Below are 22,915 nucleotides of genomic sequence, written 5' to 3' on the forward strand. Positions count from 1 at the left end.
CAAGGCGGAAAGCTGCCTCGCCTGTGGTGCTGCTGGCGTTGCTGGGGCTGCAGCCCGACGACCTCCCTTGTCGCCGAGAGTGTGTGCTCGGCTGCCCCTGTGGTCGCCAATGATGGGACGGCAGCCGGGGCCTCGGTGTTGGCGGCGGTGGCGACCTAAACCGTTCGCGGTGTCCCGCAAGCACGGGGACCGGTGCCAACGCGATGGCCATTGCGATGATGCAGCAACAGCGAGATGGGCCCGATCGCGATGGCGTCCGCGGGTTCTTGTAGGATCCCTCTTACGCAGGAGGATCCCATCCTCGTCGCCTCTTTTATGAACTGCTCTTTGCACTTATTATTTTATTTATACATACTAAAACTTTACATAATAAATAATAATAGAACGTACAACACTTTAAAACGTACAATTGCGGTGGCCGCGCACCAGCCGCACCGAGCGCCCCTGCCGAGAGCTCCTGCTCGATCGGCTCGCTAACACACTCTGCCTGTATGGCGCTCGGCACACACTAAGCCTTGCGCTGCTTAGTGTGTGCGACAGTGTGCGTGTACACTGTCGTCCTCCTGGACGTTGACCGGTGGCAGCGCAACTGCCACGGCAAGTCCAGGGGTCGGCACGGCTGCCCACAACATTTGCTTAATTACTAACTTACAACAACACAATTATCGATAAGATACAATCGTTCCTCTCAATACTATATCGGGGTAAGAGGTGGGACTCATCATCATCATCATCGTCATCATTTGTTATTTCGCTCGTACTTTATAGCTGATTTGGGGATGTTTAACGAAAAATCGTTCCGATGTCGTAATTTCTGGCTGATTAGGAGATACAAAGTACTTTACCGATCTATGGCGCTTTTTAACAAGCACGCCGTACGCAGTGGAACCTTGTGGCTGGTTAGCCTGATGTATTTGAATTACGAAGGAACTTGAAGGCTTGTTAAGAAGGTGTGCCGAACTTGGTGGAACTTCATAGCTTTTTAATGCATCGGTACAAGGTGGCTCTTGTCAAAGTGTCTAAGACTGGCGCAATCAAACATCACCCAAGCGAAAAACGATCAAGTATATTCATTCGTTGTTAGGCAGTGTGTTAGATCATCATCAGGAAGTTTGTGATCTAGGTGTTACACTGTACTCTAGTTTAAATTTCCATTTATACGTTGACAACATTGTTAACAAGGCATACAAGATGCTAGGTTTTATCTTTCGACAATTCCGATAATGTCTTATGTCTTAAGTCTTATGTCGTTGTTTACTTGTCTTTTGTGCTGGTGATGTACTGCTCAGTACTTTGGTTCCCGAATTGCACTACGATGCTCAACACAATAGAGACAATACAACGGAAGTTTGCAAGACTTGCTTTATAATGCGACCAATTCAGAGGACTTACAACCATGCTAAGTTATCGTTCGCGTTGTTATGGGTTCTGCATGTTTAGGTTAGTGTAACGCATGCTTTAGTTTATCGCAAAACCGAAGCTAGGGAGTGCCTGCGCGAGGCACGTATAAGTAGTGGCAATGTGGTAACGGCTCTCTCTCGTTTGATCGACACCGAAGTGATCGGTTCGGCACACACACCATCCTGTTCTCTTACGTGGTGATTATAAAATACCGATAAACCCCGTAAACCCGTTGTAATTCGACGTTGTTTCTTCGAGAAGAGCAACATCTACGTGCCTTCGAGACCTCTTCGCTCTCATAATTTGCTTGGTGAGAGCAGGCATACCTTACACGGATACAATAAGCTGTTACCAGCTATGAAAAGGTAATTCAATACATGATCTTATCAATTTGATTTCAATTTAACGACCAACACATTTAAAGAATATTTTTTTAATTTCCAATTTTGGCGACACCGGATTAAGGCAGATTTTAGGGGAATAAGTTAGGGATTAGGTATTGAATACCTAAATAAATAAATTAAATTATGAAATAAATAAATTAAATTATTAATAAGTAAATAAATAAATAGTTAAACTTTATGAGTGGTCGAGGGATCATAACCCCCTCCCCCCCCCCCTCCTCGCCAGCAAACATTATGGTGAGTTTGAAACAAAGCCAAATGCAATATCCCCCCCCCCCCCCCCCCCCTTCGCTCGACACCAACAGGGAGCCTCAACTTCTTTTACCGCTTAGGGCCTAAATCCGCCACTGTCCTTCACGTGTGTTCACTATCCCCGAAAATGGTCTGTATTTCGTTGATGTTTTCCCAGCGAAAACCAGCGTGGTCGGGAGCTTTGGCATTAAAAAAAAAATCATAAATGTGTGCTGAAATATATCCTTTGACTCATTATCCGTGTTATTCGCATATCCGAAAGAGGTCGTGTTCCAATGAGCCTGAATAAACGGCGCTCCACTGCACAGTATGAACTTACTGGTTGAACTTCGATTCCCTGCCTACTGTTGAGTATGTGCTTTTTAGTTTGCACGTTTTTCCATATATTTTTTTGTGAAATTTGTTTCGGCAGGCCATTAGTTAATTCTAACCGAGTTTTCCACAAAAACGCATGCTTTTTAATTAAACTATCAGCCTTATATTGAGTGTCTAACTAGCAAATAGCATGCCAACTAAAAAGCATTCTGTTATGAACTGCTTTCTTTGACTTTATTTAAACACATATTAAACATACGATATAAATAAAATACATAATGAACAAACACTTTAAATCGTAGGCCGCGCGCCAGCCGCACCGAGCGCCACTGCCGAGAGCTCCTGCTCGATCGGCCTTCGTGCACACTCTGCTCGGCGCTCGGCACACACTAAGCCTTGCGCTGCTTAGTGTGTACGACAGTGTGCGTGTACACACTGTCGTCCCCCTGGACGTTGACCGGTGGCAGCGCAACTGCCACGGCAAGTCCAGCGGTCGGCACGCACGGCTGCCCACAACACATTCAACTATTGAATTCTGACTTTTCTTGCAATGTATTTCAACTGACTTGATCTAATCATGGCCTATCTACCCTTCAAACATTCCGAGCAAAAATCTATATGAATGGGCGTGTGGTCAGATACGCGGGTATCAACACCATCGACCATTACTCAAATCTCACTTGCTTCAGTTTTTTTTTATTATTCATTTTTTAGAGACTTTGACCTTGCATCAGTTTTAATGGTTCACTTTGGAGTTCAGTTTTTCAGCAATTAACGGTGTGCCAGTATCGTAGCAACTGCACGATCTACCAGAGCGATGGAGAGACGCGCGAGCTCGATACTGCGTTCATGGTGCTAGGTGCGATGCAGCAGAGAGTGATCGGGTGGTGGCCGTAACGAACGGATGTGCAGGTTGAGGCTTCGTGGCGGATTCTTCATCATGAGCATTATTTATGTGCATAGTCCGCACCTTAGGAGCACCGATGACGAGAAGGAGGCCTTCTATACGCAGCTGGAGAGGGAGTATGACCGTCATCCAAAACATTCAGCGCCCGCTGAACACAGCTTTCAGCTTCAGCTGACAAACGACAACGGCCTCAGGCTGATAAACTTTGCCCCTTTAAGCACATGAGCATCCGCAGCACCTTCTTCCAGTATACACGCCGCCATAGGTACACCTGGAGACACCCTAGCGGTAATTCAATGTCCCATAACGACCACATTCTGATTGACAGGAGGTACTTCACGGATCTTATCGACGTAAAAACTTATAGAGGCGCAAACATCGACTCGGACCATTTCCTAATCATGGTAAAGCTGCGCCACAAACTCTCCGTGGTTAACAACCAACGGAGTCAGCCCAGGCTCCACCTGGGCAGGTTGAAGTGTGTTGATTTGGCGGAGGGATACGCGATAGCGCTCGGGGAAGCGCTTCCGACCGGTTACAACATCGACGCGATGCCCCTCGGATCGGAACAAGCCATCAGCACTACATCCGAACACAAGATCGGCCGCTTACCACGTAGAGTGAAAAAGGAATGGTTCGACGAAGAGTGCAGACGAGCACTATCCGAGAAGAATGCAGCGCGCGCCCGCATGCTACGGCATGAAACCCGTCAGCACGTGGAGATCTACAGACGACTGAGGAAACAGCAAACCCTGCTCTTCCAGGCCAAGCAGCTCCGTTTTGAATAGTCAGACGAACAGCTGTTGTAGCAGCTAGCCCAGTCGGGGGACATCCGCTTGTACTACAGGAGATTGAATCGCTCCGTGCGAGTGTGCCGGGATGCCGAAGGAAATCTCCTTGTTGTGGACAGACCGCTGCCTCATCCTGAGGGCTCACTGTTGACAGCAGGTGACGTCCTCAGTGAGGATTGCGGCGCGAGAAGGACCAGCCGTCCTCTCCCCGCATTGCGTGTGTTGTGTTTGTATTATTTATTACCCGTGTTTATTGTATAACGATACCAAAGAGCTGTAAATATACATATGTTCTGTTTGTGCCGTACAACACTTATCATGAGCCATTTGTGCGGACACAACACTCCTGATGGACGAGCGGGAGGTAATCGAAAGGTGGAAATGCTACTGCGAAGGACAACCACCATAGTTGCAGCACAGCTCTTTTGACTCTACGGCTGATCCTCCAAATGTACCGAAAGCGCCAGATCCTAACGCACCACCTGTTCATCGACTTCAAAGCGGCCTACAACACCATAGACCGGAAGGAGCTATGGAGCATCATGCAGCGGTACCTCTTTCCTGGGAAGTTGATCCGGCTGTTAGATGCTGCCATGAACGGGGTACAATGCAAGGTGAGAGTATCGAACTTGACGACGGAATCGTTCGAATCTCATAGGGGTCTGAGGCAAGGTGACGGACTCTCTTGTCTGCTCTTCAACATAACCCTGGAAGGTGTCATTAGAAGCGCGGGGCTAAACAATGACATCTGTGACACGATCCTCTACCAGCCTCTCCAATTTCTTGGCTTCGCGGATGACATCGACATCATCGACAAGGAGCGACGCATCCTCCGGACCATCTTTGACGGTGTGTTCGAGCATGGAGCGTGGAGGAGAAGGATGAACCATGAGCTTGCTGAGTTGTACGGCGAACCGAGCATCCTGATGGAAGCGAAGGCTGACAGGATACGATGGCTGGGGTACGTTATAGGATGTCGGACTCATCGAGAAGGTGTTCGACAGCGATCGCCAGTTCCTGAACAGGGGCAGAAGACACAGCAAGCTCGATGGCTGAACCAGGAGAAGCGAGACCTGTCGGAGATCGGTCGGAGATCAACTAATCAAATAATCACTATATTTATTATCACTGTCCAAAACTCAACAACTGCTGTATTGTATAGGTAAACTAGAGAACAGAACCTATGCCAAATGATGTTGAAAATTCGATTATGATTCATTAAAACCAAAATAGCACAGTTTTTCATCGTTTAAAAATGCTAAATAAAAATAACACAACAATTGGAGCAAGAAAAACTACCATGTACCAATTGTTGTGCTATCTCATGTCTACAAGATTTGCTGTCGGATAGCAAAAAAAAACAGTTGTGTCATTTCGCGGGGAAAATCGACATTCTTGACGTTTAGATTTTCACTTACACTTTTACGTCGAACAAGGGATTGAATCAAATATTCTCAACCAGAGGCAGATTGAGTAGCAATTTAACTAGTGAGCGGGGGGGGGGTTCCATTTTCAGGACCCCTCCAGATCACGGGGCTCTACGCGGCTACTTGGTTTGCTTAGTCCGCCCCTCTAGAGGCCAATCCATGTTTCACTTCTGGCGACTGTCTCGGTAAATTACGTGCAACAAAATTATTATGCATCCCTGGTTTGTTTCTATTGTTGTACTTTGTGTTCTTCCGTGTTCTTTGAAAATCTTAGTATAAAATTGTTTCATTGCCCTTAAAGTGTAACACAACTGTGAGCCTTTATTTCACTTTCAATTCCGCGACGATACACACAGTAAGCCGAGCCAGAACTTTCTGATCTGCTCCGGCCGATCGCGGCTTTTTATATCCTCCTTGACCCTTGCGTGAAAGAGAAGAAATGTTCTCATCCTTGTTCCTCAGGAAAGTTCCAGAACCGTTCCCTGTCTCTAAATCTCGCAAACCGTTCACGGTCTCTGCACTACTCCCCCCTAAATTCGCGGAGTGAAAAATTTACTTTCCTATCTACTCTATTTAGTTGGTATGCTGGTTTAAGCCTATCAATCGATACGGACATTTGTTTACCATTTCTCTCTATCACAAAAAACTTCCTGAGTCTCTTTACCACGTCGTAAGACCCTTCATATGGAGGTTCGAGGCCTTCCCTAACCCTATCTATCCTGACATACACCTTGTTGCATGTTTCTAATTCCTTAGCTACGTAAACCTTTGTTTCTGTGACGCGAGGTGATGTCGGAGATACTTTGCTAAACGCGTTTCTAAGCCTGGCTAAGTAATCAGTAACATCAGGAATATTTCTGTCTGATGGTGAAACGAAATCTGCTGGTAACCGCAAATTCTGTCCGTAAACTAATTCGGCCGGAGCACATTTCAGATCTTCCTTATAGCTAACTCTGATTCCTAACAACACGAGAGGTAATCGTTCGGTCCATCGTTCAGAAATATCGTTAGCCATCAGTGAGCCTTTTAAGTGCCTGTGAAATCTCTCTACAAGACCATTGGATTGAGGATGGTATGCTGTAGTCGATATATGATGACTTCCTAATAGTTTAGCTAGCTCCATGAATAGTTTTGACTGGAATTGTCTACCTCTATCTGTTGTTATGTTAATAGGACAACCGAATCTTGATACGAATTCTGACACCAATGTTTTGGCTACCGTTTCTACTGTAATATCTTCTATTGGATAAGCCTCCGGCCACCTCGTGTATCTATCTACAACTGTTAAAAGGTACGATTTGTTATCGGAAATTGGAAGCGGTCCCACGATATCAATGTGAATATGATCAAATCTGCCAGCTGGAAGATCAAATTGTGCTAATGGTGAGTGCATGTGCTTATTGATTTTAGCCCTCTGGCAATTTTCACAAGCTTTGGTCCATTCTGTTATGTTTTTATTCATACTAGGCCAGAAATATTTTGATGTTATTAATTTCCGTGTGGCTCTAATTCCGGGGTGTGATATTTTGTGTTGATCCTTAAAAACGGAAAATCTAAATGGTTCAGGGATGTAAGGACGGTTGATACCTGTTGATGTATCAAAGTATATACCTTGGTTATTTACGTTTAATTTGTTAAGTCTATACCTTGAATCACTTGATTGGTTTTCTAAACATTTTTTCAGCTCTATATCATGTTTTTGGCCCTCTACTAATTCTTCATAATTGAGAGAATTTATGGTACTAGCTTCTCCTACGCGTGACAAAGTGTCAGCAACAGTATTGCTATCCCCTTTTATGTATCTGATATCCGCAGTAAACTGAGAAATGTAGTCGAGATGTCTAGCCTGTCTTGGAGTTTTCTCAGCTTTTGATGAAATAGCCGTTGTGAGTGGTTTATGGTCCGTGAGAACAAAGAAATCTCGCCCTTCTACAAAATACCGGAAATGCTTAATTGCAAGGTATATTGCTAACAATTCCCTATCAAAAGTAGAATATTTCTGTTCTGCTTCTGTCAATTGCTTCGAGAAAAATGCTAGAGGTTCCCAACAACCGTTATTCTCTTGTTGCAGTACTGCACCGACCGCGACATTGGAAGCATCGGTTGTGATATTTAACTGTGTGTTGTCTCTCGGATGGTTAAGCAAAGTAGCGTTGGATATGCTGGATTTTAACGCTTCAAATGAAGTTTCGCAATCTGATGTCCAGCTCCATGGAAGAGTCTTTGATTTGGAGTACATTGCTATGTGCTTATGTAAAGGTCTCATAATTTCTGCGATACGAGGGATAAATCTATGGTAGTAATTGACCATCCCCACGAACCGCTGTAATTGTTTTAGTGATGTTGGTTGAGGAAAATTCGTGATTGCTTCGACCTTATCCTTAGTAGGGGTGATGCCCTGACTATTAACCTTGTGGCCAAGGAATTCTATCTGTGGTACTCCAAAAACGCATTTGGAGTGTTTTAGTTTTACATCGTTTTCGGACAATCTTTTCAGAACCTCCCTCAAATGAACAAGGTGTTCTTCCTGTGAGGTGCTTCCTATCAATATGTCATCGATGTAAACATATACATAGTCTAGATCCTGGAAAATTGAATTCACAAAACGTTGAAAGGTTGGACCGGCATTTCGTAAACCGAAAGGCGTTCTTAAAAATTCAAAAAGCCCAAAAGGAGTAGTAATCGCTGTTTTGTACACATCCTCTGGAGCAATCGGTATCAAGTGATAAGCTTTTATAATATCTAATTTTGAAAAAATTGAGCAATTATGTAAATTCATGGCAAAGCTCTGAATATGTGGAATTGGGTATCTATCGGGTATTGTGGCAGCGTTTAAACGCCGATAATCCCCACACGGGCGCCAATCATTGTCTGTTTTAGCCACCATGTGCAATGGAGATGACACAGGTGAAGAAGAAGGACGGCAGATGCCCAATTCCATCATATGCTGGAATTCCGCATGGGCAGCTTTATGCCTTACTGGGTCTAATCTGCGTGGTTTTGCAACCGGAAGCTGCCCTTTGGTTTGAATGTGGTGGACAATATGATGTTTAATCGGTTTGTTGAAATCCGGGGCTTCCATTAAGGATGGAAATTTCTTCAACAAATTTGTGTAAACATCAGAAACCGCAAACAATTTTGGGGACGGAGTATCAACTTTGGCTATACTCGCTTTGGTAGATAAAGAGGTGAATGGATCCACTAACCGTTTGTTACTCAGATCAACCAATAGACCATATCGTTTGAGGAAATCTGCCCCAATGATCGGATGGTTCACTGCAGCAAGCACAAAAGTATGGGGAAAAGAACGACGTAGCCCCAAGGACACCTTTAAGAATTTTACTCCATAAGTTGGAATGGGAGTTCCGTTTGCTGCAACTAACGTATCATTCGATTTTGCTAAAATGCCAAAAATGGAATTAGGAATGACAGAAACATCGGCCCCACTATCTATAAGAAATGTTAGCTTAGACTCTTCGTCATAAAGAAAAAGGCGGCTTGAATTAGAAAAAAACACTCACAGATCCCGCCGTATCTGCAGCGTTTATTCGTTTTGTTGCGCGTCATTGTTATAGAAATTACATGGCTCAACACATTTTGTTGCCGCACTGCCAAACTTATACCAACAAAAAGGTTTTTTAGGTGTTCCTACTTTGCCGCGAGAAGCACTACGATTGCGCATCCGATTTCGTTCAATCGATCGATCACGGCCGCGAGAAATTCGCATCTGTTCCATTAAGCCTTTTAATTCCTGGACCTCTTTCTTAAGGGCAAATACCTCACTATTCTCGTTGCTTGACTCTTGTTTAACGCTACATGCATTCACCATCGCCCCTTTTGATGCTTCCCATATTTTGTTCGCAATAGGTAGAATCTCTTTAAGGTTAGTTTTCCCTAGTGAAATCATGGCTATTTCTATTGATTTTGGTAGTCGCCCTAACCATAAACGAAAAAGCAACTTATCTGAAATGTCACTGGATGATCCTGCAAGCTGCACGAGACGACGATGAAATTCCGACGGACTGCTATCTCCCATCTCGGCGTTGTAGAGAAGTTTCGAGATCCGCTGCTCCTCACTAATCGATACAGGGTTTCACACTTTATCTCAAGACCGCGGGACCCCTTCCCGAATCTGTCTTAGCCAAAGCCAAGACTGCGGTATGATGCTTGAAAACGTTGATGATACCTGAATTCATCGGATGCAATGCTGAATCTATGGCACATTTCTCGAAACACACTGGTCCGCGCCGAGGACATGCGGTTGAATATTTTTTTACACGGATAACCTTTGTGTACATCAGTGTACTGAAAACACTGCATTATTTTTTCGTGTTTTTACCAGAAAAGATTATTTAAACAGTTCAAACTACTTTCTCAACACTTGTAAATATTTTAATTAAACAAATATGCATTCACTCATTTTATTAAATTGTCTTTTTTTGGTAAAAAAACGAAAAGGATAATTGAGTGTTTCTAATAGACTGATGTACACAAAGGTTATCCGTGTAAAAAAATATTCGACCGCATGTCCTCGGCGCGGACCAGTGTGTTTCGAGAAATGTGCCGCAGATTCAGCATTGCATCCGATGAATTCAGGTATCATCAACGTTTTCAAGTATCATCAACGATTTCAAGCATCATACCACAATCTTGGCTTTGGTTAAGACAGATTCGGGAAGGGGTCCCGCGGTCTTGAGATAAAGTGTGAAACCCTGTAAGCGCGTCAGCAAAGCTTCCTTCAAATGCGTATACCGGTTGTGCGCAGGAGGATTCTGGACGATGTCGATCACTTTTTCCAGCGTCTCGGGCGGTATGGCGGTGAGAAGATGAGCATACTTGGTGCGCTCGGTTTTGGTTCCCGCGTTTTCAAACTGAGCCTCTGCTTGAATGAACCATGTACTTGGTGAGTTGGTCCAAAATGGTGGCAGCTTCACAGCACTGATCTCGATCTCATCCCGGATGTTCTGTGGTGCGGTAGGTGGCGGCACGAGACTCGTCATCTCGGATTGAGGTGTCGTCGATGGAGTTGCGAAATGTGCCTCCTCTTGAGCCGCGTGATGTACCGACGCGTTCGTCCCGTCTCCGAGTTGTGGTTGGTTTGTAGCCATGTTTCTGTTCAGATCCTTTTATACCGCAAAGGAATAACGCTCCGAACGAAACCCGGACGAATGTGATTCTGATAAACCACGATGATTGCGTTGAGTGTGTGTATTGATCCCCACGCGTTGATGAACACGCGTGCTTTAGTACTAGTCACGGACCTCTTGATGGTGTGTGTAACATTTACTGCAAGATGGTGCGTGTGTATGTGGACGCGTTGAAGAAACGTTTCTGTCACCAGACGTGTGCTGTGTGTTGGTGTGTGTCGTTGTGGGGTGAGCGTAACCAGGCGACGTGTAATCCACAAAGGATTCTAAAAAATAATCCTGCTCTTTTTTCACTAGAACACACATGCAAAGTTTTTTTCGCACTTTTGAACACGCTTCAACACACGCCCAATCGCGATACAACGTACGCTTTTATTCGCGCTTGTACTACACATGTACGGTCACGACGCTCACGTTAATTAGAAGGCTGGCGTACTATACGAAACAAATCGCCACGTTGAATGAATCGTAGATTCAGTGTTCTTAACAAAGAGTGTGCGATTATGTGATCTCTCTTGATCACGTCGGGGTCACCAATAAAGTGTAACACAACTGTGAGCCTTTATTTCACTTTCAATTCCGCGACGATACACACAGTAAGCCGAGCCAGAACCTTCTGATCTGCTCCGGCCGATCGCGGCTTTTTATATCCTCCTTGACCCTTGCGTGAAAGAGAAGAAATGTTCTCATCCTTGTTCCTCAGGAAAGTTCCAGAACCGTTCCCTGTCTCTAAATCTCGCAAACCGTTCACGGTCTCTACACCCTGATAAAAAACGGAACACGGTGAAGAATTATACTGTAGTGTAGACGCGTTCTTATCTAATTAGGTCATTTAGGTTCGTTAAGCTAGATTCGTTAAGTTAGATTCGTTAAGTTAGATGCGTTAAGTTTAATCTGTAAGTGTTAGTGTTAATTTGTGTAAAAGAAATTAATAAACCCGAGCGGACTCTCTTTTTCCGTTTGGACGTTCGACTGAACACACGTCCGTACACCTACAACATTACAATACATAAAAGAGTGAGAGAGCAACGTTCATAATGTAGTTATAAATCATTATTTTATTTATTGCTTATTTATTTATTTATTTTTTACTTAAATACTATAACAATACGATTTGGCTGTTACAGCTGTAAAAGAAAGCTATATTTTATTTTTACTAACCATTCTCACGGCGTTTTGATTAAATTTTACAATCAAACTTTGGTGGATTTGAACATTTCTCTGATAAATTATCATGTAAGCATGCCAATTTTTTTACACAAATTTTACTGGTTACTGATTTCCATTGCCAAAAGGGCACCTATTAAAATGCCTGGAAACCATCAATATGTACTTCATCATTTAGTTTAAAAATCATACATAATTCAAACTATAGGTATACGATTATAGATAGTATCATACACTTCTTTCCACACATTATCTCCATATTCAAATAGGTATTTAAAATATTCCGTAACGCTGCCTAATTTATCTAGTTCCACAAGCCGTTCTACAGTATCAAGCAAAAACACAATTCGCTCTGGTGTAGAAGAATTTGTAAGTTTTGTTTCTACCATTTCTCGAGCAATATCAAAATTATCATTGATTATAGCTGTTTCATAGACACTATTTCCAAAAACATCCTGTGTGTCGTACCGCTCAGTATCGCCAAGTAGCATAAAATATTTAAACAATTGAAGCGCCCTATTATTGTAACTTGATTCACTTGAAGCGATGTAATGGAACACATTCCACTGATTGCTAGTGTTGATTAATGTTCGGTCAAATTTGGCATCTATTAAACAGAGTACCATGAAGAAACAACCATTTTGAATGGTCATGTGTAAAAGATTTCGTCCCTCGTTATCGATTGTGTATAGATCGACTGTCCTGTCTAATAGATATTTAAAAGCAACGTAAGATTTGTCATGAACAACGCGTTTTCCCTTTGGTAGTAAGCGCATTACCATTACAATAGTTCTGTTAGTGACAATCATTTCATGCTTTGCAATAATGTGTCTTATCATTTGAACGTTTCCTTCTTGCACTGCTCTAGCCAAGAGTGTTTCGAAAAGATAATTTTTATTTAAAGTATTCTGCTCGTCATATTCTGGCAATGGTAAAAGAACTTTTTTAGAGGTGCGCACACAACAGCCCTTTGGGAAACTAGCAGTGTCTACGTGAAAGGATACAGTGCTATTTGCCGTAAAGGTATCGTCTATGTTATCATCGGCATAGGAAATGTTCAAGCGAAAACATAACTGTTCAAGAAAAATCTTGAATGATTTCATTAGACCCAACTTGATGGCTGTGATAACTGCCGTGAATATATATGAAGTATTCTTTATTTCGGGAGGATAGTAATCAAGACTATCAATTACAAAGCATACGATATCGTAAGCTTTATGATTGATTGCTGTTATCATCAATTGGTTGGAAATACTACACAAGTAGTTCTGTGCATCTACGTGGTGCAGAATAAACTGTTTAAACAATTCGAACATCTTTTTCGTAATACAATATTCCAAAATTGACAAGCCTTTCAAATTCGCGCGTTTAACCCGAATGTCGACGTTCTTGTTGTGGTACAGATATTGAACAACATTAATTGCTAATTGTCGGGCGTCGTCAGCAGAAGGTATATGGTTGATATAACAGCAAGTATTGATTATCAAATTTTCAACGTCATTTGAAAAAAGTTGTTGGAATAAGTTGTCGATATTGACAGTGGCACCGTGACGTAAAAGAGATTTGATTGCATTTTTATTGGTTGTAACGAATGCATAATCTAGTGCACTCCACCGAAAAAGATTATCCTTCACATTCACTAAATGGGTATCCATTTTGTTTAACAGTAACTGCAGAATTTTATCATTATCGTACTGCAAAGCTAAGTGCAAAGGAATTCGACCAGCAGCATCTTTAGCTTTTATAAGAGTAGGTTCCATCGATAGAAGCGTCTCTACCTGTACTTTAGATTTGTTGAGCACAGCTAAGTGAAATTTATGTGCGATTCGTTCGTGTTGATGTTCACTTTCCTGAAATTGGGCAACGATCATTCGATCGAAAAAGTTTCGTGTTTGGTTCAAATGTCGCATCCAAAATGTTTGCGATCTAAAGTAGATTTCTTTATGAAGTTTGTCCTTATTTTCGTACAACCAAGTAGCTGCAAAGTATTCAGCAAAAATTCTATGAACAAACATTGGCATACCATATATTACACCATTTATAATTCCAGTTTTTTCCACATTCTGAGCAATTATTTCTTTTATTTCCTGTTTTCGCAGCGAATCGTTTGTGAAACTATTATCAAAGATAACGTATGCAGCTAGTGTAGAGTGTTGTCGTAGAATTAGTTGAATAATTATATCTCTATTACACCTTGCAACTACGGTCTTGGAAGACATCTCTGATAATCCTGATTTTTCATTTGTTAGTATATCCAATTTACGACTTACAAAAGACTTCACCAACTGTAGCGTGTCAAATTTTTCGCTTGAAAACAGTTTCCCAGATATAGTTTTTGAATGAAAATTTACATGTTGTCTTATAACTGGTAAAAATGTTTCTATGCTCATCTGCAATAACAACGGAGCAATAACTAAATCCTTCAAACAGTTATCCAAAATAAGATAGGCAATCCCAAGCAATACTATTCTATGGTCCTCATCGCACTGGTAATATTCAGTCATTTGATCCAAAAGAAACTTATGCAACGAAAGTATTTGGTCGTTTCGCGAAAATGGCTTTAATTGAAACATCTTAAAATCTTCAAATGATGTTTTAAGATCATCTTGAAATTCATGAGGACGGCTAGATAAAAACATTTTTTTTATTCCATCATACGAAGCAAACGATTTCAGGCACTTGATTACGATTGCCGAGTAGTTAGGCACTATTTCATCGTATCCATCCAATAATAATACTATTTTTTTTGTGTTGAATTTATTGCAAAAAAGTCGTAGTTGTATTAGTTGCTCTAAATTAAGCTTCTTAGTGTTGCTTTCACCAAGGTTGATCTGACCGTTAGAAAATTGCAGTAAATTGAAACAAAATGCACTGCTTTCACAATCATTGTATATCCCTCCCTCCGATTGCTTGTATTGACTTGAATCAGTAATGGCTGGAAAAATGAATTGATACAATATTCTAATCACCTCAGTATCATTTAGGTCATTAACATTGCCCTTAGACAATCGATCAAATTCGGAAGAATATTCGATGGCATTTAATTTAACTACAAACATCGACGGGTATTCTTTTGATAAGTACCATGCTAGCCAAGTAAAATAGGTTGATTTTCCTGATCCGGCTTCATCCAGAACAACTGATAATTTGCACTTCTGCTCCATGTCAGGGGCATTTTCAAGGTAATGGGTTTTATTTGTAATGGATGCGGCTATATCATGAAATATAGGTTCATTCTGATATTTATGTAAAATGTCATGAAAACTAAGTGTCTTATGAGCAAACCAACTTTTTAGGGCATTAAAAGACTTATTAAAATCATGTTTTACTTGAGTCTCCTGTATTATAGATGCTGGATAATGTTGTAAATGACGATGAATGTAGTTGTTTTTAATCTTATTGTAGCTTCGATTATTTATGTTGTTGCTTTCTTCACGACCTGTGGATGTTGCAAAATTTAATACATCCAGCAAGACGGATAGATCATCCGTCATGCGGACAATACTGGTTAGAGAAGTTGATGTTCCGAAAAGATTTAACTTATCGTTATGCATGAATAGCATTTTTAACGATTCCTGCGTAAGATCTTGGACGAGCAAACATTCCTCAGGTGTTTGTTTATCTTCTGTAGTATTAGCTAGTAATATCAATCTATGTTGATATTTGTTTAACATTTCACTTATTGATGAATTGTGTTGTTCTAAGATGATGATAATGCTATGTGAAGCATAGTTTACCTCGTTGATATATCTAAGAATATATTGGAGATGTTGTTCCAGCGTGTCGGTATTATGGAATTTGGAAGTGTCAATAAATAAATAATCGATTTGCAACAGTTGTAAAGTTTGGATTACAATGATGGAACTAAGATGTACATTTTTCGAGCTAAAATAATAATAATTTTTGTCAGTACTTTTTTTATCAATATAACTATAGAAACACGATTTTTGCAGCCACGTAGGATTAATCTGAACAAATGAATATATTATGTTTAGGCACTCTATATATTGTTTAGTGGAATCAGCCCATTCAATGTAACAAGTGTTGCACTTAATATTTTTGAATATGTTACTTAAATAAATCGAGTCAAGTTGTAAGCCGTTTGCTTTTTTCATAGCGTCCAATATTGAAAGATGCATGTTATTAAAAGTGGCATTTAGCTCAGTATCAGTTAACGTTGCTAATATTTTTTTAGCGTTACTTTCAAGCGTAAGTTCATTTGTTGCTTTACAAACTAACATGAATTTTCCATAAAACTCCTTTATTTTTGCATCAATCTTTGCGTATTCCGACTCATCTTTGTTTATCATATCGAACATATCATTGACTGCTGTTATCGAAAAATTAGGATCCAACCAGATTTTTTTCTCATCCACATCGGACCAAACCTCTTTTCCTACTTTAAGATTTTTTTTATATTCTGTTACTAAAGCCGTACGTAGCGTTGCAAAGGTTGATTGTTCTGGTGCTTCTAAAAACTCTTTTTTAAATTTATAGATGCTGTGCTGTGGAGATGCCAGATCTGTATTAGACTGCTCAACAATTCTACTTATCAATGCGGCATACATGTTGTATAGCGGATTATCAAGAGTTATTTTCTGTTTGTTATAAATTGATTTCGCCAACAGCTTGCCTAGTTTGTCAAGACTGACTGTTTTAATGGTTAATTCAAGTTGGCCAAAAATGTTATCTGGATTGAATTGATAAAAAGTGGCATCAAGATCTTGATAACATTGAAGAATATAATGTTCACTAGGAATTACTTGAGAAAAGTATTGAATGATGTCATCGTCGATCTGCGCGTTGGTGCATAAGAAATAATAATTTTGTTGTTCCATCTTATGATTACTTTCAACAAAAGATAAAAAATAGACGGGTATCGAATACGGTGGATTTGAAGTTTTTCCCTTATCCAACAAAGCGGCTCTGGTAATTGTTGGCGTAGTTTTCGATTTTTTGTTTGGTAATGGGTGTTTAGAAATCGACAAATCTTTATGTTTGATTTGCAGATAAACTGCCCCATATTTTACCTGTTGAGAGGAGTAACGTAGAACTACATCGTCAAATTTTCCGGCATGAGGATCCTCCACGGTAATGTTGAAGTTGAAGTCTTTATTTTTTTGTTGTGTATCATATGCCCGTAACAGGATTACTGCTGCTATGTGAAGATGATATAAACTTCCATGTATTGCCGATTTGCTTATATGAATATGTTCATTCAAGGCGGTCTGAGAACTATCTCCTCTGGAAGATGCGGTGGTAATTGGAACATTTTTCCTTTTCATCGTATTTTTGTTCTGTGCCATGACTAAAACAAAAGAATAAACGTACAATCAATGCAGGTATCTTTTACGAAGATAAGTAAACATAATAATTTTGTTATGTTACAAATTAGTTCGATGAATTTGTTTATTTATTCATGTAAGCGTATGTGGTGTAGTAACTCTTTCGATATTGTTTTAGCACCCTGAAATGATTATGTTTCCATTATAACAAAAAAGTTTTATGTTTGCTGAGGCTAAAAAAATTGATTGTTTCGGGATTACAGTGAATCTAGATAATTCCCTTTGTCACGATTTAAAAAAATGTTCATTTGGGGGGTTTCAGCATGATCAATATAAGCCGCTTTTGTGGCTAAACATTTTTATTATGCATATTACGTACTCATCGGAAAGCCTTCAACGATCGTAGGATCGCAAAAATACTTGAACGTTTCATGAAATGTTTTGTACTATATGTCAACAATACAAACGCTGCTGCGATAAAATAGGCCGTTCTAAAATTATTTTTTATCCGGCCAGCGATTATGAATTCGTACGATAAATCACTGTTTGATTTTATCTTTGCATGTGCTGCATTTATGTTGTATGTCTCAAAATGGGTTTTTATTACTGTAGCTGTGGCTGACTGGATGTGTTAAAGTTGGTTAAGTGTAATTTGATCTGTGAAATGTGATAGTTTCCACATGGTTCTATTATTATATAATTTTGTATAGCAGACATGCTACACTCTCATCCGGTAGTGGACGATGACGAATCTTCTTTGGCACAACAATCATTGTCGTTCAAGGCCTGCCTGTACACCACTACTGGCCTTGGCCTCTAGTCACTTATCTATTACCCGTAGCAGGATAGTCATTCCTACGTATGGGGGTACGGTCTATTCTGGGCTTGAACCCATGACGGACATGTTGTGAAGTCGCACGAGTTGACGATGATGATGATGATGACGATGATGATGATTATGATGATAACCCCCTAGTGTATCATGTATCAAAATTACTGCAAAAAAAAGGAAAATAATTTGCAAAACGTATGCAAACCCTGTTCAGACCAGCAATTAAGAGAAAACGCTAGTGTTTAACATATTCTTTAATATTGTGGTCCAACCTGACTACGCAGTTCTGTCCACCGGGACGCGCCACTCGCCGACAGCAGTCGACGGCTGTCGTATGATGTGTGCGTGAGTTCCCGGGTCGCTGACCAGAGGAGCAGAAGGGAGCGAAGAAAGAGAGAGCATACACATTCGTTCGGTAGAGCTAGGCTAGGATAAGCGGGCCCGTTTTAGTATTAGGAATAGGGAATACAGATTTTATAATAATTTGTGTGTCGATGCATTTAAGTCTTGGTTGTTGTTTGAATTGTTTTAATCCCCGTGCATCCGACACAAAACTTAAAACCATGTTTTACTTATATGATTCGCTATCGGTTTTTAAAACAGTGATAAATCAAAGACTACAAAATCAAACGAAAAATGATTGTTTACAAACCATGTGTTGCACATGCCTTGTAACCCTTTTTGTTGTTCTATTTCAGATCATCCAGAAAGTAATATATCTGTAAAAGTGAAAACTAAGTGTGATGTTTGAAACGAAAACTATGGAGTCCTCAATTTGTTTGAAACGTATCACATATGAAAGGAAATGTGTTGATATTACAACTGTTTCTAGCTGTTCCGTTTACACGGAAAGGTCGTGAAGCCCTGTTTCTGCTGCATGGGCGACAGAAGCTAGATTAAGATTTGTGAATGTATCAGAATTAGAGCCAGTGTCAGTATTGAATTTAGAGCTGAAATACACGTCGAAGAGCAAAAACTAGTTACGGTTGAATTTTGTGCCGAATGTTTCCAATCGCCTGCCATTTCCTGTGAATTTCATTTCACTATGATATAATACCCAGCTACTATGGTTGAATTCCTGTTATTTGCATGCCTTCACGACACTATGCGTGCCACTATGGTTGAATTGCATTCCACTGCTGGGGTGATCTATTGGTAAGTTGTGAATTCGCACAACTTTAAAACATGGCCACTTACAAATGACTCACGGACACTGCGGATAAGATCGACACTTCTCATAAATACATTATAAAATTAATTAACAAACAATTCAAAAATGTGACATCAAAACTGAAGGTATGACAACATATTTGAAAACTCTTGTGGATATAATGTTACTAGTAGGCTTATTTTATGTATCCCAAGCTCTTCAACATGCAATGTTTAAATTTTCGACAGTTTTACAAAGTGAATGAGTTGTTATGCTTATCAACACATGGCTATCATAGATGATAGCGCTCCCACAGCACCCACGGGTCGGAATCGATTCCGACAGGTTCGCACCCGACTAAAATCATTCAAAGATAGGGTGTATTATCATGAAATTTTGCAGAAAGAACAACAGAATGTTAAATAACGTTGTAATGTAAACGGTATTTGCCTTTTTTTGTTTTGCCTTTTATAGAATAATTCATAGATGCCTATTAATGGTTATAATTCGAGAAAATAAATGCAAAGCAACATTTTCTTCGATCAATGTAGAGTAGCTACATTTATTTTAGTAATAATATTAGTTTTCAAACCGTTTTATATTATAATGATTTTAGATAAAATATGATCTAAATGTCAACATAAATTGATTCCAATCTCGTTTTTCAATAAAGCATCTTGTTGAAAACAAATCTATACGTAACGTTCAACTTTTGTTTTCCTGATTTAATGATTAAAACAAAGCAGCGAGCGTTGTCGGTCGATCGCTACATATTGAAGGAACACAGAAATAATCGGATCCATTTGGTCACAAATTGTAGAAGAGTCAAGAAGAGTTAGTAATAATTTAGAACTTCGATGCATTAATTCGTTGTTCGAAAATTTTACACATATATGTTATATGACCAGACAGCATAAATAGGAAAACTTATGAACCTGTCGCGACGGACAAAGCTGGGACTATATAGCACCTGTATAATACCGGTACTCACATGCGCCTCTGAGACATGGACACTTTCCAAATCTGACGCCTTCTCAGCCGCGTTCGAGATGAAGATGCTCAGAAGGATTCTTGGCCCCCGTATATGTGGAAGGACAATGAAGGAGCCATTATAATGACGAGCTACACGAGATGTATGGCGACCTCACTGTCGTACAGCGTATCAAGCTCGCCAGGCTCCGGTGGGCTGGTCATGCTGTACGAATTGAAATGGACGACCCAGCCCGTATTAACTTTTTAGGCCGTCCACAAGGACAGAGGAGGCGTGGTAGGCCCAAATTGAGGTGGCAAGATGGCGTGGAGGCGTCCGCCATTAAGGCCGGGATAACGGACTGGCAGACGAAGGCGCGAGACCGTGAGCGGTTTCAGACACTCCTGAACCAGGCCAATACCGCAAAGCAGTTGTAGGTTATAATACTTTTTTGTTTTCTTTTGAAAACCACCAAGAAGTACATTGCATATAGAAAAAGTTGCATCTTCATGCATTTTATTCCTTATTGTTCTTTAAATAATAAGTTCAATAAACAAATCCGATTTGTTGACTAGCAAAATAGTTATCAATAATGATTACTGTTTAAAAAAGTGCTGTACATAATTATACTTACCCCAAAAATTCCGTGGCGGAATCGAGATATTCTCAAATTATCGATTTGATGATTAATTAAACTGAAACAATTCTTGAACAAAAAAAGAGTTTACTTTTTTATCTTTACTGTACACTGAATATTGTGCGAAACAATTTTATTCACCTTGTCGCACTAGGTGTGTCGTGAAACACGTCCAAAATACGTCTAAGGTGAAAACATGCAGATAACAGTTACGCTCGGTCCATTACTGTTTATCTATTCAGTGCAGAAACTGATAAAATTGTAGGTAATTATAAACCATTGTAACATGCTTGCTGTAAAAACCACCAAACGTTATGAATTATTTGGATCTGGCATCAAATTTAACCAAACCTTAACTTATCTTAAGGAATTCTTATCGCAGGCCAAAATAATCATCCATTGGAACAGCTCGATACTTTAGTTCATCGATAAGCGTAGACTGTCCGTGTGTGCATACGCCTGTGGCGTCATGGTGGCAAAAAAATTTAAGCCTCTCACAAATAGACAGTCAGGGTTTGTCTCACCGTATCGTAACTGTTTTCGTTTTTCTTGTACAGCCGGTTCAACCTATAATCAAGAATATCAATAGAGAATTACTGATAGAGACCTAGTATCTCACTCCGCTTAACATTCCCTCTAAATCAGAGGTTTTCAACCTGTGGGCAATTCCCTACAAGGGGGAAAATTTTACTTTTAGGGCAGGATTTTTTATCAAAATTACCCTAAATTCCATGGGATCATACGCTCTCCTACCGCTCAAGAGCTTGTGAGTGAGGAATGAGATCCTGTTTGCACCCTGGAAGGGTGAAAAGCTGCAAAAAGGTAGAAAACCACTGATCTAAACATTGCGAGGATTTCGTGTAGTATCTCCTGCTTTGAGATTTTAAATTATTTTCATTTAAAAAAGTTCTTACCGTCCATGACTGTAGTGCGTACATTGTTTTGTTAAGGCATATAATGGACTCTTTCAGCGTGATATTGTTATATAGCGGAAGTGATAAAGCGGAAGTAGACCATTGACAAGTTCAGCGATTCTGTAGAGCTGACACTTTTGTACCCCATGGACTGGAGCTTGAATCATTCTCATCAGTAGGTAAATAAACGGGTTTCAACAAAATATGCTGGTTTTAACCAAGGTCTATTAAAAATACCAGGTGGTGGATAAGGGCCCTTGGGGGTCGCCATAGTTGAGGGACTTTACGTTATTTTAAAACCATTAACCAATGGTTTCCAGACACAAAGCTTAGCAAATATAAAAGATGTCTTTGTTACTACGTGCATATTTGTGTTTCTATTGATTTTATCGAAAAAATGAGATATATCAACAAAAGCTTTGATGATTTGTTTATGCATGAAATGTAAAATCATGTGAGTAAGAGTTATAATCTCACGTAAATTGTCCATGCGGCTCGTAGATAATGAGGAATTAATGTGAAAATTGAAAAAAATATTCATTTCTTAGTTTTTATCCTCAAAAATGTTGAAAACACAATGAATTATAGAATAAATTCACGGAATAACATAAAATAACACACTGAAATATATGTTTTAATGTTAAATATGAACTTGCAAAGCCCAAAATATATTTTTGAAGAATATTTAATCGAAAAAATGTGATAGAAAAATTAAATGAACCATTTAAAAAAAATTTAAACAATGTTTGAATCCTGGGGACCTTACGTCAAGTGACGAATTGTCAAAATGCTCTGGATTCCACCACCTGATATTTTTAATTCCACCTTGGGTTTCAACGATATAATCCTCGAAATCCCTGTACGATTCTCTGTCTCTCTCTCTGGTAAAAAAGTTCCGGGTAGCCGGTTTAGGTGCAAAAATCATAATGGCTTAAATATTGTTCACACCAGCGTTCTCTTCTTCCCCTCCATCTTTTCAACTCGCTTTACCCCTATTGGATCTTGCTCTCTACCTACATGGATGCTACGTTCTGGCTTTGTGTATGTGGCCAATTGTGGTTCTGAATAGTGATTAGCATTTATGGATTGGATGTTTGAACATACCAGTGTCCTTGAAGATGAGGGAAACTGTGACCAAACCGGGAATGAAATCGCTGCTAATCAATGTGTGCCCTCGTCCATTCCGCTTGCTCAAAAATCTATGCATATGACAATTTGGAAAACTTGCCATTGACTGTTTGAACATGGGTTTCACAGCAGGCGGAATTCCGCGGCCGCAAAACTCCGGTCCATGTATTTTCGGCCTTTGAGCAACG

The 22,915-nt window shown here is 40.1% G+C and overlaps 2 protein-coding genes across 3 annotated transcripts; both read right to left on the reverse strand.

The window, feature by feature from the left end:
- Positions 1-9,872: 9,872 nt before the first annotated feature.
- On the reverse strand, positions 9,873-11,624 carry LOC125907444 (uncharacterized). The gene is made up of 2 exons (XM_049609653.1): positions 10,759-11,624; positions 9,873-10,673 (listed from the first exon to the last, which is right to left on the reverse strand). The coding sequence occupies exon 2, from the start codon at positions 10,603-10,605 to the stop codon at positions 10,135-10,137; it is 471 nt and encodes a 156-aa protein (XP_049465610.1). The 5' UTR covers positions 10,606-10,673; positions 10,759-11,624; the 3' UTR covers positions 9,873-10,134.
- An 85-nt stretch (positions 11,625-11,709) lies between these two features.
- On the reverse strand, positions 11,710-21,208 carry LOC120958682 (uncharacterized). 2 transcript variants are annotated; one of them, XM_040381641.2, is made up of 3 exons: positions 20,827-21,208; positions 20,683-20,754; positions 11,710-17,119 (listed from the first exon to the last, which is right to left on the reverse strand). In XM_040381641.2, the coding sequence occupies exon 3, from the start codon at positions 17,115-17,117 to the stop codon at positions 12,009-12,011; it is 5,109 nt and encodes a 1,702-aa protein (XP_040237575.2). In that variant the 5' UTR covers positions 17,118-17,119; positions 20,683-20,754; positions 20,827-21,208; the 3' UTR covers positions 11,710-12,008. The 2 variants fall into 2 exon arrangements, with proteins under 2 accessions (XP_040237575.2, XP_040237576.2); XM_040381642.2 differs by having other exon boundaries at positions 20,683-20,743; positions 20,827-20,878.
- Between the last annotated feature and the right edge of the window lie 1,707 nt (positions 21,209-22,915).

This window comes from Anopheles coluzzii, chromosome 3 (genome assembly GCF_943734685.1).
Source record: "Anopheles coluzzii chromosome 3, AcolN3, whole genome shotgun sequence".
Taxonomy (NCBI): Eukaryota; Metazoa; Arthropoda; class Insecta; order Diptera; family Culicidae; genus Anopheles; species Anopheles coluzzii.